Source organism: Anguilla anguilla, chromosome 12 (assembly GCF_013347855.1).
Source record: "Anguilla anguilla isolate fAngAng1 chromosome 12, fAngAng1.pri, whole genome shotgun sequence".
Taxonomy (NCBI): Eukaryota; Metazoa; Chordata; class Actinopteri; order Anguilliformes; family Anguillidae; genus Anguilla; species Anguilla anguilla.
Window position 1 is genome coordinate 18,899,566 of NC_049212.1, and position 16,770 is coordinate 18,916,335.

Here is a 16,770-nt window from a genome sequence, read left to right on the forward strand (position 1 = left end):
AGGCAGCTCTCTAAACAGTTTGATGATAAAAAAGTTGTAGGAAGGAACAGACAGAATTATTTGTTTCCTCTAGGCAATGTCAGTGGCTATTTTAGCATGTCTGGACATCAGCACCAAAATGTACCAGAAAATACTATGTGATTTGGTCAGTGAGCATCTGTATAAAAGTACCATTACTTTCAGGGCAAAAGGACAGAGCCCAACTCAGAACTCATCAAGCAAGATCTGAAATTACACACAGTATATGAAATGAACTAAAAACAGCAATGTGGAAAGATATCAATGCTCTTCAAAACTGTGTTGATCATTACATTTGCCTCTTTTGCCAGGGCAGTTTACTCCACATTAACCTGATTATTCTGGGACTCAGTCATGCCCTTTGAGAATCACAGATCGATGGAGAATTAAAACTGCTGTATTTAAACCTGGTACACAGCAGTGCTGGATCTGAGATGTGCAGTGGGATGGCACTGCAGATCATTCTGCTGGCACAGACAGTCCTCTGGGCTGAGGGACAGACTCCACCATGCAGAATACTGGGGAGAGCAGTCAAGCCCAGCTTTTATCAACATGGAGACATCAACATCGGCGGAGTCTTCTTCCTGCACAGCAATCCAACGGAAATAAACAACCAATTCATAACCAGACCGGAACCTCTAAAGTGTCCAAGGTAAAGTTAAATGACAATTAACTTTCAACTGCAGTGTGTATTTGAATTTAAGTAAGAGCGCTGGCTTAACAGTGCACTTCCAATACATATTTTCAATAGCAAGCTGTTTTATGTATGCATTGTAGGTCCCACCACATAAGCATGTTTGCTATGGATTATTATACAGCCTAATGATATTAGTGAAACTAACAATCAAAATAATAATTTATAATTTCTAGAATTAATTTCAGAGATTTCCGGTTATCTCAGACCATGATCTTCACCATTGAAGAAATAAACAACAGATCTGACCTCCTCCCGTTTGTATCTCTTGGATATAAGATATATGACTCCTGTGCTTCTACTACATTCTCTGTACGATCAGCCATGGCCCTGATGAACGGTTATGAGGAAATACTAACCGACACATCATGCTCCACCCCTGCAGCAGTGCAGGCCATCATTGGGGAAGCTGGATCTACTAACACTATTGCAATTGCAACCGCTGTTGGATTATTTAAAATTCCAGTGGTAAGAGTTATTTTACTCTTTTCTTCATACTGTGTAAGGACAGCATATGTGAGGCCTAGACCTGCAAGGTTTCCTAAGCAGTTACTGTCCTTCATTGAGCTAAAACAAATTTATAGAATGCATTTTTAAATTAATATAATTAAATATTATGCAGATACAGAAAATATACTGCTCGGAATATGTGCACATATTATTATTATTATTATTATTATTATTATTATTATACCTTACTCATAAATATATATATAATTTTGCTAATTAAAATTACTGATTAGCCACTGTTCATTTTCTATAAAGTAGTTGAGTGTTTTTATAATATGGTTAAATGTGAAAATGAGAACTGATTGTTCAATAAGAAATATATTTTCACTACAGTGCCAGAAATATTGAAAATCGCTTTAAAGAAAGCATCAGAATACATATCAACATATGACATGAAATGAGAAAAAGTTTTCTAAGACTGTTTTATTGGGTAAGTTGATGAGTCACATTTAAAAATAAAAATATGTAACAGCATGTACTGTAATCTTCTCAGCTAGGTTGGCCAGAATCAGAAAATGGGAAAAGCACAGCGACAACATTAATTACACTGATAAAGTCATGTAAAGTCAAGTCAGGGATGTTGTCTGGATTTACTCAAGCAAAAACATAATCAATCAATCAATCAATAAATAAGCTTGTGTTACTATTTACATAAATAAAATTGCAACACATCACATTTAAAAAAATGTAAAAAAAAAAACAAATAAATAAAAATAAAAAACACTCCAATTCTGGCAATGCACAATGACATAAACAAAGTAAAAACTATTCAGCTATAACCACTGCCAATGGTCATAAAGAAAACTCTAAGAAACCAAAATACAGCTTGAAATGCTTATACTTTTATAAAAGTTAAATATTTATTTTTTTTAAAACTACATATTTTGCTGTTGATAAAGTCATTGAAACTTGGTTAGTAATACCTACTAAAAATTTGACTAATAGTTACATTAAAAATTTCACCTGATTATCAAACAATTAATATTTTTCTTTTCCTGTTTTGTGGTAAAGTATTCCGTCAAGAGAATGACTTCAATGCTGAGTTCAGCATACTTTCAGCATAGTGCTGAGTGCAGAGTTAATTTCTAGCTATATATGAAATATAATTATTTTCTGTGTGACACTGCTTCAAAATAGAATTGCTGTCCGACCTGGATTGCTGCCTCAAAGCAGTCCATATTGAGTTGTCCCAATGTAGTATATTTAATAGAAATCAAATTAAAACTCAAATAACACCATTTGATTATTTAAATAATTTTATATTGTTTTAATTATATTTAAGCTATTCTAAGCTTAAATAAATTAGCTGAACCTTATCCGGTGAAATAAGCCTGGCTGAGCTGAGTAAATTTGTAAATGCATTGTAAATTTTCATATCTTCATTTCAGATCAGTCATTTTGCAACATGCGAATGTCTGAGCAACAGAAAAGTATTCCCTACATTCTTCAGAACCATTCCCAGTGACTATTACCAGAGCAGAGCACTGGCTCAGCTGGTGAAGCACTTTGGCTGGACCTGGATAGGAGCAGTGAGAAGTGACAGTGACTATGGCAACAACGGGATGGCCACATTTATAAAAGCTGCTCAACAGGAAGGGATCTGCATTGAGTATTCTGAGAAATTTCACAGAACAGAACCAAAGAAATTACTGAAGGTTGTAGATGTCATCAGAAGAAGCACTGCAAAGGTAGTGGTAGCATTTGTTGCACTACTAGACATGAACAGCTTATTGGAACAGCTGAATCTGCATAACATTACTGGTCTCCAAATGGTTGGCAGTGAAGGCTGGATAACAGGAAGCAATCTAGTGACACCTACAAGTTTCAGAATACTGGGAGGGTCTATTGGCTTTGCTGTCCCCAAAGCCAAAATAAATGGCCTGAAGGAGTTTGTGCTGAAACTTCACCCCTCCCAAAACCCAAACAACAGTGATATTGTAGACTTTTGGGAAACTGCTTTTCAATGTTCTCTGACCAATGGAGTAAATTTACCTCCCTGTACTGGATCTGAGAGTTTGAGTAGACTAGAAAACCAATATACTGATGTTTCAGAGCAGCGAATCTCCAACAATGTCTACAAAGCAGTATATGCTATTGCTCATTCTCTACATGACCTGCTGGCATGTGCACCCTATCAAGGCTGCACAAACAGTGTGAAAACAGAGCCCTGGCAGGTAACTCAATCAGTCCGTCTTACATGGGTAATAAAACTTCCACTATGAATAATGCCAAACCACTAATTTATCTTGGCTTCAATGTTTGTTTCTTTACAGGTGCTTGAGGCTCTTAAAAAAGTCAATTTCACTTTGGGAACTGGAGAGAATGTCTTTTTCGACAACAATGGAGACCCAGTGGCCAGATATGAGGTGGTGAACTGGCAGCTTGGCCCTGATGGTGCAGTAAAATTCAGGACGGTCGGCGATTATGATGCCTCTTTACCCTCTGGGCAGCAATTTGTGATGAGTACTATTAGCATGGTTTGGGCAGGAGGACAGAAAGAGGTAAATGTTCATGTGCAACACTAATATTGTTTTCGTGCATACATGATCAAATATGAGAACATCTTTTCGTTCAAATGAAGTGTATTTTATTAACTTGACCAGAGTTCTAATTTTATCTTTTAAGATACTCCAAAAAATGTGGTGGACCTTTCAAATAAATGTCATAATTTGCATTTAAAGTATGGATATCCAGTGTAGCATAATAAGTACATTTATAAACCTGTTAATCAATGTTGAACAGAAACCCAGGTCAGTATGCAGTGAGAGCTGTCCCCCAGGCACCCGGAAAGCTGTGCAAGGAGGGAGGCCTGTCTGCTGCTATGACTGTGTGCCCTGTGCTGAGGGAGAAATCAGCAATGCTACAGGTGATTCCGTCAACAAACAAGTCTACAAAAAACATTTCTTGGCCGATTGCAGCATGCCTTCAAGTTGGAGAGTAGCACAGGATTGTCTCAAGACTTTCTGTGTTTCCCAGAAGTAGATAAAGATCAAGACCAAATTGCCCTAGTCCTGATTGTAACATGCCCTCAAACTCGTTAGTATAGTTTTGTGCTAATCCTGAGTGCAGCGTGCTTTCAATGCCATCGATAGGATTCTAAAATAGCGTACTTGATTAGCCTGCTGCTGACCAGGTTACCCAAGAGACTAAGGCTACGTTCATGCTGCCTAGTAAAAGTGACCCAATTCAGATTGTTTGCTCATGTGACACAGATCGGATATGTATTACGAATCTGTAACCAGGAAAAGTTGCTCTACCTCAAAGTATACTTGCAAGGACAACATTGCGATTTAAGAGACGTAAATAATGATGAAATTACAAATGAATTTCAGTTTACCATAAATCTCAATTTACTCAAAAGCTTTTATTAATTATTCTGATGATCAATGACTTGTTTTGAATTGTGAATCATTTCTCTAATCAGCCTGTCATCATTGCAATGCTTGTGTTGGGTCCAGATGGTATTAAGAAGGTACCTGGCGTATACCGATAATTGAATATATTCAGTCATAAGTCACCAGTATTAAATATAGCAATTGATGTGTGGATTCAGGCGTTTTATCGGGACTCATTAGTTTAATATCCTATTCAAATCAAGAGAGGCAAGAGAGTTAGTTATTACAATTTATTTGAAAGAAGGAAGCAAATTTATTTATTTTTGAAGTATAGGATCTGCATTGTAATCATTATAATTGCAGATTTTTCAGATATTAAAAAAATTACTATTAAATATTAAAGCTTTTCCATACTCCGCGTTCACTGTGCATACCAGAGAGCTTGTGCCCACAGCTTTGAGTATCTCAACTCAGGAGTATGTGCATAATGGCGGGGAAAACATAAACAGTTTACTTCAGGGTCATGTTCAAAACAGTTTGGTATATCAGCTGAGTATATAAGTTGAGTACACTGGATGAGAAAGTTGTTCCATCCATCCATCCATTATCTATACCCGCTTATCCTGGGCAGGGTTGCAGGTGGTGCTGGAGCATATCCCAGTGTGCATTGGGCGAGAGGCAGGAATACACCCTGGACAGGCCACCAATCTTAGAGAAAGTTGTTTAGTAGGTGAAATTTTCTCTAAACACTTCAGATAATCTTATTTCTGGGGTTTCACGGACAGCATTCGGGAGCATGCTTTTCAGGAGGTCAAACATACTTTTAAGGAGATTCAACAGGAAACGGTGGAACCATCGTTGGGTCTCATAAATCAGAGAAGAAGAGGCAAAGCCTTTTTATGACAAAAGCAGGACTTCATGACATACCGTTGGACACACTAAACAGGTGGCAATATGTTTAGTACAGTAGACAGTACATATTTTAAGAACACAGTTACTCTGCAGCTGTGTCAGTCATGGGCCTGGACTAGCAGGAGATTTACTGAGGATCAGCTGGTACAGACCTCCACTTGCATGCTGCAATTTTCAAAAACTTCTTTAACTTAATACGCAGCAAATTCTGCGTAAGTATGCTACTTTGAAAACCCATGTTAATACACAGCCGTGGACTGAAAACTGAAGGCATGTTGCAACCAACTGTTTTTCAGTTTTGGTCTTAGTATTAGGCTGCGATTGTTCAATATTAAATCAGAGCTCTTTGCTCTGAACATTATCACCATTTTCTAATAACGGTATTCATTGATTTTTTTTTGTTTTTTTTTTACAGATTCTAATGACTGTATTCTCTGTCCTAATGAATACTGGTCGAATACAAAAAGAGATCAATGCGTTCCAAAGGCTGTTGAATTTCTGTCTTTTAAAGAAATTATGGGAATAGTACTTGCTATTTTTTCATTATTTGGAGCATGTGTAACTGTACTTGTGGCTGTGCTGTTCTTTATAAAGAAGGACACACCCATTGTGAAAGCCAACAACTCAGAGCTGAGCTTCCTGCTGCTCTTTTCATTGAAACTGTGTTTCCTTTGCTCTCTTACCTTCATCGGCCGGCCCTCTGAGTGGTCCTGTATGCTGCGTCACACTGCATTTGGGATCACCTTTGTCCTCTGCATCTCTTGCGTTCTGGGGAAAACAATAGTGGTGTTAATGGCCTTCAGGGCTACACTTCCAGGCAGTAATGTCATGAAGTGGTTTGGGCCTCTGCAGCAGAGAGTGAGTGTTCTTGCTTTCACTCTCATACAGGTCCTTATTTGTGTGCTTTGGTTAACAATATCCCCTCCTTTTCCCAACAAGAACATGAAGCACTACAAAGAAAAGATCATTCTAGAATGTGATGTAGGATCAGCAGTGGGGTTCTGGGCTGTACTGGGTTATATTGGGCTCCTCTCTATATTGTGCTTTGTTTTAGCTTTTCTTGCTCGTAAGCTGCCTGACAACTTCAATGAAGCCAAATTCATCACATTCAGCATGCTTATATTCTGTGCAGTCTGGATCACCTTTTTACCAGCTTATGTCAGTTCACCTGGAAAGTTCACTGTAGCTGTGGAAATATTTGCCATTTTAGCTTCCAGTTTTGGTTTGCTTTTCTGTATTTTTGCACCCAAGTGTTACATCATTCTGTTAAAACCTGAATTAAACTCAAGAAAGCATATGATGGGCAAGATGCCCTCAAAATCCCTTTAATTATTTATTAATTTTTATTTTAATAAATAAAACTATTCTAAAAAGTTCCTCTTGACATGTGCATTTCTTCAACTGTGCAAGTGTTGTATACATGCTTGGGTATGAAGTGGTGACCCATCATCATGGTTAAAAATTGACTTGTCAGTTAGTCACAGAGGAAGAGGCTACCAAATCCCTTTTTTGCTATAGAAGCTGAATATATCTAGCAATACAACATTTGTCTGTAAGTTAAACAAAATACTTAGCAATACTGAGAGGAATGACATAGATTGTTTTGTAAAAATTCCCTCAGATAAACCAAACACTAGATCTGAGTGGTGAAGGAATGTGTGTAGTCTCATCTGGTGCTACCACATCTAAAATAATGTTTTGACTTTTCCCCTGTGCTAACCGTCATACATAGGAGACTGTATATGAGCGCCTAAAGCCTCTTTTCATCAATCTTGGTAGACGTGGACGTGCCTCTGGCTTGTGTAGTCAACAACGACACAATTATATACCTTGTGACGTCACTACTGTATAGGTGAGTGATTCTGTGGTGAAAGTATCCTGAGTTCTATGTTCATATTAGGATCTTAAAACCACTAGGTGTGTAGTAGTGTAGAGTCAAAAGAGGAGTACCAGGTTAATGTGGCAGTGTAGTATAATGGCTAAGGATTTGTTCTTGTAACCTAAAGTTTGCAGGTTCGATTCCCCGGTAGGACACTGCCGTTGTACCCTTGAGCAAGGTACTTAACCTGCATTGCTCCAGTATATATCCAGCTGTATCATTGGATACAATGTAAGCCGCTCTGGATAAGAGTGTCTGCTAAATGCCTGTAATGTAATGTAAGGTAAATGCAAAATATTATACAGCGTGTTCAATATTAGCAGTATATTATGGTGCACTGTAAAATGTGAGCAATGGGTATACGTGAATGGCGATGTAGGAACAGTGAAGGCTGAGTAAAATGTTTATGTTCTGAATCCAGCAGTTTTAATCGGTTAACACCCTCATTTTAAAGTCCAGCGCTCTGAACACAAGTCGGCCAACAGTTAAAACTTCTCACTTATCCAACATACAAAATATATTTATTTCATTTGGTAATAATTATTAGATTTAGTAATTATCAATTACATCTCCAAATTTTTTGATAGGAAGAACAACCTCCTGGATCAACCTTTATCAATATATATATGTTAAACATGTTATGCATGTAACTAAAATTGCTATTTTAGCAGCATGAATGATTCCATATTTGGGTAACATTAGCATTAATTAGGCAGTGTTATAACGACATATATCTTTTTCACTGAGCATAACCTTAAAGTGTGAGAACATCGCATGGTAACTCCATAGTACAGCTATTTTCTGTTTTTCCTTGTTCAGTATTTAGCTATTCCGCACATTTAGTTAGAACTAGGAAGTAAATACCTGAATCGTGTGTGGAATAAGTAACATTAGCAGGCCATAGATACATTAGGCTAGCTAATACACTTGGAAGGTGAATTACTTTTTCACGAGGTTATCCATATCCTATTCAAACATTAGCCTCTTTTATTTTCTGAAATACAACATATGTATATGTCCATGGTTATGGATAACTGGTACTTTATGTGAATTGTAGCTACCTTATCTGACTTGTGTTCTTTAGTTGTTCTAACTTCCTTCGGAATGCAGTTACTGTGCGTCCGAGTTATGCTGTGTTTTATAATCAGTGTGCCCAGATGAGGACGGGGATTCTTTGTTTGCAACTTTGTATGCAATTCAGTTCCTGATAGAAAAAAAAATGCTGGTAAATTATCAAGCAAGCTAAATTGCAACTATGAACAGTAACAGCAGTTCCCACAGGGAAGAAGACATCTTGATAGGAGAACAGAATTCAATACAGAAGCTCCCCAACCTCCGGCATCTAGCTGCCTAACATAATAGCTAGCTAAAATTAAGTTATTTGCAGGTCCAACAGAAAACAGGCCAACTCCATGTCACTTTTCATCCCCTTGGCGAAATTCAGCTGACACCACCGTGTAAAAGCAATTCCAAGGTTGATTCTTGTTATTGAATGAGCCCCGTCAGCTTGTCTTTTTGCTTTGCTGTACCTTGGCTTTTTAGGATCCGTTATTGCAGCAGCTAACAAGCAACAAGGACCTTTGAAATCTGATCCCAAACCACTGGCTCTGTAGCCACGCCCACCTCTCTGCACACAGAAAAGACTGCCATGCCCAGAAATGTCCCAAACACATTTTAGAATAATAAATAGAGATAAAGGGTTCAGGAATTTGGCGAAACTAAGTAAAGACATAGATTTCCAGTGCATCATAGATGTGCTGTAGCATTGTTAGGTTATTTTGTAATATTTTCAAGTAAAAAATCCATAATCTGCCTTTAATCAAATATCAAACCGACATGGACAGGTTAGTCACAAAATAAATGGATGAAGGAATACCACACAACAGATTGTTTCTCCCAGGAAATCCAACATCAAAGTTCAAAAACCAAAAGACACCCGAATATTCCAAAAAGTCAGGGATGAAAATGTAAAAATGTCATCACACCATGTGCAGACCAAACACCAAGAAACAGCAGGCCAAGATGCAACGTTCAGATTCCTTGAATGGAAAAGTAGATAATGGCCCTCAAATCTCTCCACAACAGACTTTCAAAATGCCCAAGCACTCTATCTTGCAAAAATAAAAGCACACATTTTTAAGATTTTATACAAAGTGCGGAGGGGGGGGGGGGTGACATGGCTGACTGGCTGAGCTGTAGATGGGCAGAAGTGTAATACCAAGATCAGGCAGGGGCTGTTTTATTTGAAAGCTGACAAATTCACATAGTATAGTCACCTTATGTGGTTTCAAGCAGACCTAAATGCCATATAATTTTATTATGAAAATAATTCCTGGTTTTAAGTTCATCATAAGGGCACCAATATTTTACAAGGTAATCCAGCCACCTACTCAAGATCTTTTCTTCCTTTTTAAAAAAAATAAATAAATTTACACCTATTTCTAATGAAGGGGTGAAATCTGTAAACAAGCCAATAGTCTTTGGGGACAAGTAGACCCAAACCAGGAAAATGCCCCCCCCACAGCATAACAGAGCTACTGGACCGCCTCACTGTAGGGGTCAAGCTTTCAGGCCTGAACCGTTATGTAATTGACCCCTAACAGAAGTAGAACATCAACATTTACTCAAGTTCCAATAAAATGAATAACATCTAACTTATATGTTCAGAAATTATTGTAGAGAAATCCAAAACATTAAGCATGACTGTCTATCAGCTACATGTGTAAAAGACTGATAGGCTGCATCATTAGATGAAATCTAAAATGTATGTAATTATAGTGTGCCGAAACTGTAACTATTTACTAGTACTATTTACTAATGTATATGCATAGCTAAGCTATATGTTAAATGTAAACTGTGAGTTTCAGGCAGCTCTCTAAACAGTTTGATGATAAGAAAGTTGTGGTAAGGAACAGGCAGAATAATTTGTTTCCTCAGCTGAGTAGGCAATGCCAGTGCCTATTTTAGCATGTCTGGACATCAGAACCAAAATGTACCAGAAAATACAATGTGATTTGGTCAGTCAGCATCTATATAAAAGTACCAGTACTTTCAGATTAATAGGACAGAGCCCAACTCAGAACCCATCAAGCAAGATCTGAAACTACACACAATAGATGAAATGAACTAAAAACAGCAATGAGGAAAGATATCAGTGCTCTTCAAAACTGTGTTGATCTTTACATTTGCCTCTGTTGCCAGAGCAGTTTGCTCCACCTTAACCTGCTTATTCTGGGACTCAGTCATGCCCTTGAGAATCACAGATCGATGGAGAATTAAAACTGCTGTATTTAAACCTGGTACACAGCAGTGCTGGATCTGAGATGTGCAGTGGGATGGCACTGCAGATCATTCTACTGGCACAGACAGTCCTCTGGGCTGCAGCACAGACCCCACCATGCAGAATACTGGGGAGAGCAGCCAAGCCCAGCTTCTATCAACATGGAGACATCAACATCGGTGGGGTCTTCTCTCTGCACAGCAATCCAACGGAAATAAACAACCAATTCATAACCAGACCGGAGCCTCTAAAGTGTCCAAGGTAAAGTTACCTTACAATTATTTTTCAGCACCCATGTGTTGGATAGTGACTATGGAACTGGTATTGTAATAAGGTGATAGTAGGATTATATCCAAACTGGAGCACAGAGCGTAATGGTGTACATATCCATTAATGCTGAATGAATCATTTAACCAGTGATTTAAAAGGATAATAAGTAAAGTTTGCAATCTTTGGCAAGGATGTTTTGTAAGAAATACAAGGCAGATTTTTCTATCTGAGATTAATGCGAGACCTTACATATATTTGTTCAATCCAACCTATAATACCTATAACAACTAGTAATGTGGCATCTCTAGAATTAATTTCAGAGAACTGCGGGTGGCCCAGACTATGATCTTTGGTATTGAAGAAATAAACAACAGAAGTGACCTCCTCCCAGGTGTATCTCTTGGATATAAAATATATGACACCTGTGCTTCCACAACATTCTCTATACGGGCAGCCATGGCTCTGATGAATGGTTACGAGGAAACTCTGACTGACACATCATGCACTACACCAGAAGCAGTGAAGGCCATCATTGGGGAATCTCGGTCTACAAACTCCATTGCAATTGCTGCAGCCGTAGGATTGTTTCAAATCCCACTGGTGATAATTATTTTATTCCTTTCCACAAAAGACTGTGAGTTATTCAAGGAAAGTGATGTTCTCAGTTGAATAATCAACTTGCATTAAGCATTAATTATTTATCATTGCAGGAATGATAGAATGCAAAAATAAATTCCTAATATGACTACAATGTGATTTAAAGCTTCATAAAAACTGCAATGTCACTCATACTCACAAATCATTGTCTATAATTATCTAATATTAATTTATTCAATAAATTCAACCAGTAAAATGTAATTTCCAGTAGTCCAAAAATCACTACATTGATTAAACCAAGGTTAATACATAAAAAGGCACAACTCAATATTTTAATTAAAACCTCAACTTATGCTACTCTTGAGATTTGAAGTTCATAAGAATTTTCTATTTTAATTTTTTAATTTTAGGTCAGCCACTTTTCAACATGTGCATGTCTGAGCAACAGAAAAGAGTTTCCTACATTCTTCAGAACCATTCCCAGTGACTATTACCAGAGCAGAGCACTGGCTCAGCTGGTGAAGCACTTTGGTTGGAACTGGGTTGGAACAGTGAGGAGTGACAGTGACTATGGCAACAACGGAATGGCCACATTCATAGAAGCTGCTCAACAAGAAGGGATCTGCATTGAGTATTCTGAGAAATTTCAAAGAACAGAACCACAGAAACTACTGAAGGTTGTAGATGTTATCAAAAGAAGTACTGCAAAGGTAATTGTAGCTTTTATTGACCAGCTTGATATGAACAGCTTATTAGCGCAACTGACCATTCAGAATATTACAGGTCTCCAAATGGTTGGCAGTGAAGGCTGGATAACAGCAAGCAATCTAGTGACACCCACAAGTTTCAGAATACTGGGAGGGTCAATTGGCTTTGCAATCAGCAAAGCCAAAATAAATGGATTTAAAGAGTTTTTGTTGAAACTTCACCCATCCCAGTACCCAAATAATACTGTTGTTATAGACTTTTGGGAAGCTGCTTTTCAGTGCTCTCTAAGAAATGGAGATGACAAACCCTACATTAACCTCTGCACTGGATTTGAGAGCTTGATTGAACAGAAAAATGAATACACTGATGTATCAGAACTGAGATTCGCCAACAATGTGTACAAAGCAGTATATGCTATTGCTCATTCTCTGCATGACCTGCTGGCATGTACACCCCATCAAGGCTGCACAAACCGTGTGAAAACAGAGCCCTGGCAGGTAATTCAATGTTCTCCTTTCAACTTATTTAATATAACCTTCACTACAAACCGGTTCAGTGGCACATATCTGTGATGAAACATTTACTTTTCTACAGGTTCTTGAGGCTCTGAAAAAAGTCAATTTTACTTTGGGAACTAGGGAGCACATCTCCTTTGATAATAAAGGGGATCCTGTAGCCAGATATGAGGTGGTGAACTGGCAGCTTGGTCCTGACGGTGCAGTACAATTCAGAGTGGTTGGCAACTATGATGCCTCTTTACCACCTGGGCAGCAGTTTGTGATGAATCCTGTTACTATGGTTTGGGCAGGTGGGCAAAACGAGGTGAGTGTTCATGCAGTACACCAACTTTCAGCACTGAGCATTAAGTGTTATTTTATCGCCTTTTTATTACCTAGAAATGTATTAACAAGAATAATTAAACAATGAAAACACAGATTTAGTATTTTCTATATTTCATTAAGCATTGACTTCAAACATTTGCAAGGCACCAACAAGACAAATTCTTTCCCATCAGTGTTTTAATTTAATATAAATGTATGTACACTGATCAATGCTCAAATTTTTACCATACATTCCAGAACAACTTCACATCCACATGTGCATGCTGCGCACACACTTAATTTTATGAGAGTATATTTTATGATGCATATTTTGTAAATTAACATTCAATATTGCTTTAAAAAAACTTGTTAATTGATGCCTGCAATTTGCCCAAGCCAGAAATAACTGAATTGCATTATTGATAAGCAGTGATTTTTGGCTGGCTGTTTTTTTTCCAAATGTGGCATAATTCTTATGAAGAATGTATGCACCATAAAGTGCTTTGCTTTGAAACCTGTTGCACAGAAACCCAGGTCAGTGTGCAGTGAGAGCTGTCCCCCCGGCACTCGGAAAGCTGTGCAGAGTGGAAGGCCTGTCTGCTGCTATGACTGTGTGCCCTGTGCTGAGGGAGAAACCAGCAATGCCACCGGTAATCAATATAACTTCTTAACAGACAAGCCTAAGCAGTGTTAATGTTCTACACCTTTCTACAACTGCATATGAATCATATCAGAACTGTGTACTCAGAATGTCTCCACAACACTACCACTTGAGTTTTCTAATCACGGTATTCATTGTTCTATTGCAGATTCTAATGACTGTATTCAGTGCCCTGAAGAATACTGGTCTAATGCAAAAAGAGACCAATGTGTTTTAAAGACTGTTGAATTCCTGTCTTTTAAAGAAATTATGGGAATAGTGCTTGTTCTTTTTTCATTATTTGGAACATGCATAACCGTACTTGTGGCGGTATTGTTTTTCATTCAGAAGGATACACCCATTGTGAAAGCCAACAACTCAGAGCTGAGCTTCCTGCTGCTCTTTTCATTGAAACTGTGTTTCCTTTGCTCTCTTACTTTCATCGGCCGGCCCTCTGATTGGTCCTGTATGCTGCGCCATATAGCATTTGGGATCACCTTTGTCCTCTGCATCTCTTGTGTTCTGGGGAAAACAATAGTGGTGTTAATGGCCTTCAGGGCTACACTTCCAGGCAGTAATGTCATGAAGTGGTTTGGGCCTCTGCAGCAGAGACTGAGTGTTCTTGCTTTCACTCTCATACAGGTCCTTATTTGTGTGCTTTGGTTAACAATATCCCCTCCTTTCCCCAACAAGAACATGAAGCACTACAAAGAAAAGATCATTCTAGAATGTGATGTAGGATCAGCAGTGGGGTTCTGGGCTGTGCTGGGTTATATTGGGCTCCTCTCTCTACTGTGCTTTGTTTTAGCTTTTCTGGCTCGTAAGCTGCCTGACAACTTCAATGAAGCCAAATTCATCACATTCAGCATGCTCATATTCTGTGCTGTTTGGATTACCTTTTTACCAGCGTATGTCAGCTCACCTGGAAAGTTCACTGTAGCTGTGGAGATCTTTGCCATTTTAGCTTCCAGTTTTGGTTTGCTTTTCTGTATTTTTGCACCCAAGTGTTATATCATTCTGTTAAAACCTGAATTAAACTCAAGAAAACATGTGATGGGCAAGATGCCCTCAAAATCCCTCTAGATTAATGCATTAAATGATTTGATATAACAATGTTTTGTGGTAAATATTTATATAAATCATAAATCAGCAATATAACTACAACATACTGTTTATCAAAATGGTGTTGGACAAAAGATAAATATATAAATATTAACTATACATGTCCTGGATCATGAACTCCTTGACCACAAGTGTGGAAGATCTGAGGGTGATATGCAAAACTACTAAAGATCTATGTAGCAAAAAAAGGAAGCAGTGTACCCTGCTGTCCCTTACTATTTAATAGTAACATTATCATAATGGCGTCCCAACCACATGTAACAAAAGATTACATATTGTAGAGAACCGAAAAAATACAAGAATTAATTATTATATATTTACATATGTGTACCACAGCGAGTCACAATGTTTTTGCATTATTTTTCAATGTGATGTGAATGTTTTATTTAAAACCATCATAATTTAAAACATTTATTATAAAGCAAATTTATATGCTTCAGAATGAACGAAAATAATTTTCTGAATTGTTGGATAGGTTTTGGATAGAATTTTAGAGCCCGGGATATCTTAGGCCTATACTGATGAAAAGATAGTAATTCCCATTTGAAAGTAATGCAAAAGTGAGTTTCATGGGTCAAAACAGGTGATTTGTAGTGATATGGTTTTGTTATGATACCCCAGGTATGACTGTGTTAGGGAATGGTGTGTTTGACCTGCAATGGACTGGCAAGCTGTCCAGGGTTCACCAGGCGAACTATTCATGGTGTATTCCTGCCTCTTGCCCAATGCAAGCTGAGATAAGCTCCAGCACTTCCTGTGACCCTGACCAGGAATTAGCGGGTATAGGTAATGGTTGGATGGATTTTCCATGCCCTAAGTGACAAGTATAGCCCATGGAGATACTAATGCCCCACATTGTTAACAATAAGATTACAATAAATATTCCAACATCATAAGAAGGTTGAGGATGTTCTAGCTTCATGGTAAACTGGCACAGCAAACAACACATGACTGAACCACCTATGAATGCTTACACTACAGTATGTGAAATGCCTGCATCAAAGAAAAGACACAATTTCATTGTGAGTGGTATGAATTCTAACAAAGCATGCCACTATGAACAACTATGCTAACACTGCCCAGGGTATGCTGACAATGGCTCTATACTAACATGACCAATGCAAATATAACAAAATATATTGAAAATTATGACAACTAAATAATTGAAATGTTACAGGCAGTAATACCTATATCTTCACCAGTTTAGTATGTATCCTGGCTAGACTTCATGCTTCTTCTTCCTCTTCTGACCCACACCCCAGAGAATTTGCAATAGCCATGCTGATGATTCAGAAAAATGAGTATTATCTTCCAAAAACCAGGGAAGGAACAAATCACAGCAACAAGTGCTTCTATATTACTGTGCAATGTTGCAGTTGACAGCGCATTGCTGTAGCAACTGTAGGAGAAGGGATTTTGGTGCCTATTCCTGTCCAGACTTTATTTTGGCAATCAAAGGGATCTGCGGATTTGGAAGGCTTGCTCATGATTGTATTCAAGGGAAGCTCAAAGAAACATTCAGGGAAAAACTGTTTAACAGTTCTCCTGGTACCATATGGAATCATTTGGTTGTGTATTTTGTCAATGAACATGTTAATGTTAATTTTCTTTGGCCAGCATGTGATCCTGTGTTCAGCTATAGGTAATGAATGTGTTTATATTTGCGGACATCAATTTAACTGGTGAATATGTTTATTAATAAACAATTATATTTCCATCACAACTGCATCTTCCTTCCTAACAATTTTCCAGCCTCACAAATACTTTGTTCACAGCTTATACAGTAAGAACCCACTAAAAGCTGGTGCATGCAGTCGGAGCTGTAGTGTCCCGGGCACTGGGAGATGTGTGCAAAGTCTCAGAGATAAGGTCCTGGTTCCCCACCCGAGGCTGGGTGCAAGCCTCAGGATTAAGTTCCAGAAAAGTAGGTTTCAATTCCCGAGGTCTCATGACTGAGTTTCAATAAAATAGATTCCAGATCTCG

General features: G+C 38.1%; 2 protein-coding genes across 4 annotated transcripts; both read left to right on the forward strand.

Moving 5' to 3' along the window:
* The first annotated feature begins 453 nt into the window (after positions 1–453).
* Positions 454–6,798, forward strand: LOC118209362 (extracellular calcium-sensing receptor-like). 3 transcript variants are annotated; one of them, XM_035384610.1, is made up of 6 exons: positions 454–670; positions 889–1,180; positions 2,611–3,396; positions 3,496–3,723; positions 3,965–4,088; positions 5,885–6,798. In XM_035384610.1, the coding sequence occupies exons 1-6, from the start codon at positions 465–467 to the stop codon at positions 6,796–6,798; spliced, it is 2,550 nt and encodes an 849-aa protein (XP_035240501.1). In that variant the 5' UTR covers positions 454–464. The 3 variants fall into 3 exon arrangements, with proteins under 3 accessions (XP_035240501.1, XP_035240502.1, XP_035240503.1); XM_035384611.1 differs by having other exon boundaries at positions 901–1,180; XM_035384612.1 differs by having other exon boundaries at positions 627–670; positions 1,035–1,180.
* Positions 6,799–10,674: 3,876 nt separating this feature from the next.
* On the forward strand, positions 10,675–15,118 carry LOC118209358 (extracellular calcium-sensing receptor-like). Its single transcript, XM_035384603.1, has 6 exons — positions 10,675–10,889; positions 11,207–11,498; positions 11,906–12,700; positions 12,798–13,025; positions 13,551–13,674; positions 13,834–15,118. Exons 1-6 carry the CDS (start codon positions 10,684–10,686, stop codon positions 14,745–14,747), a joined length of 2,559 nt encoding a protein of 852 aa, XP_035240494.1. The 5' UTR covers positions 10,675–10,683; the 3' UTR covers positions 14,748–15,118.
* The last annotated feature ends 1,652 nt before the right edge of the window (positions 15,119–16,770 follow it).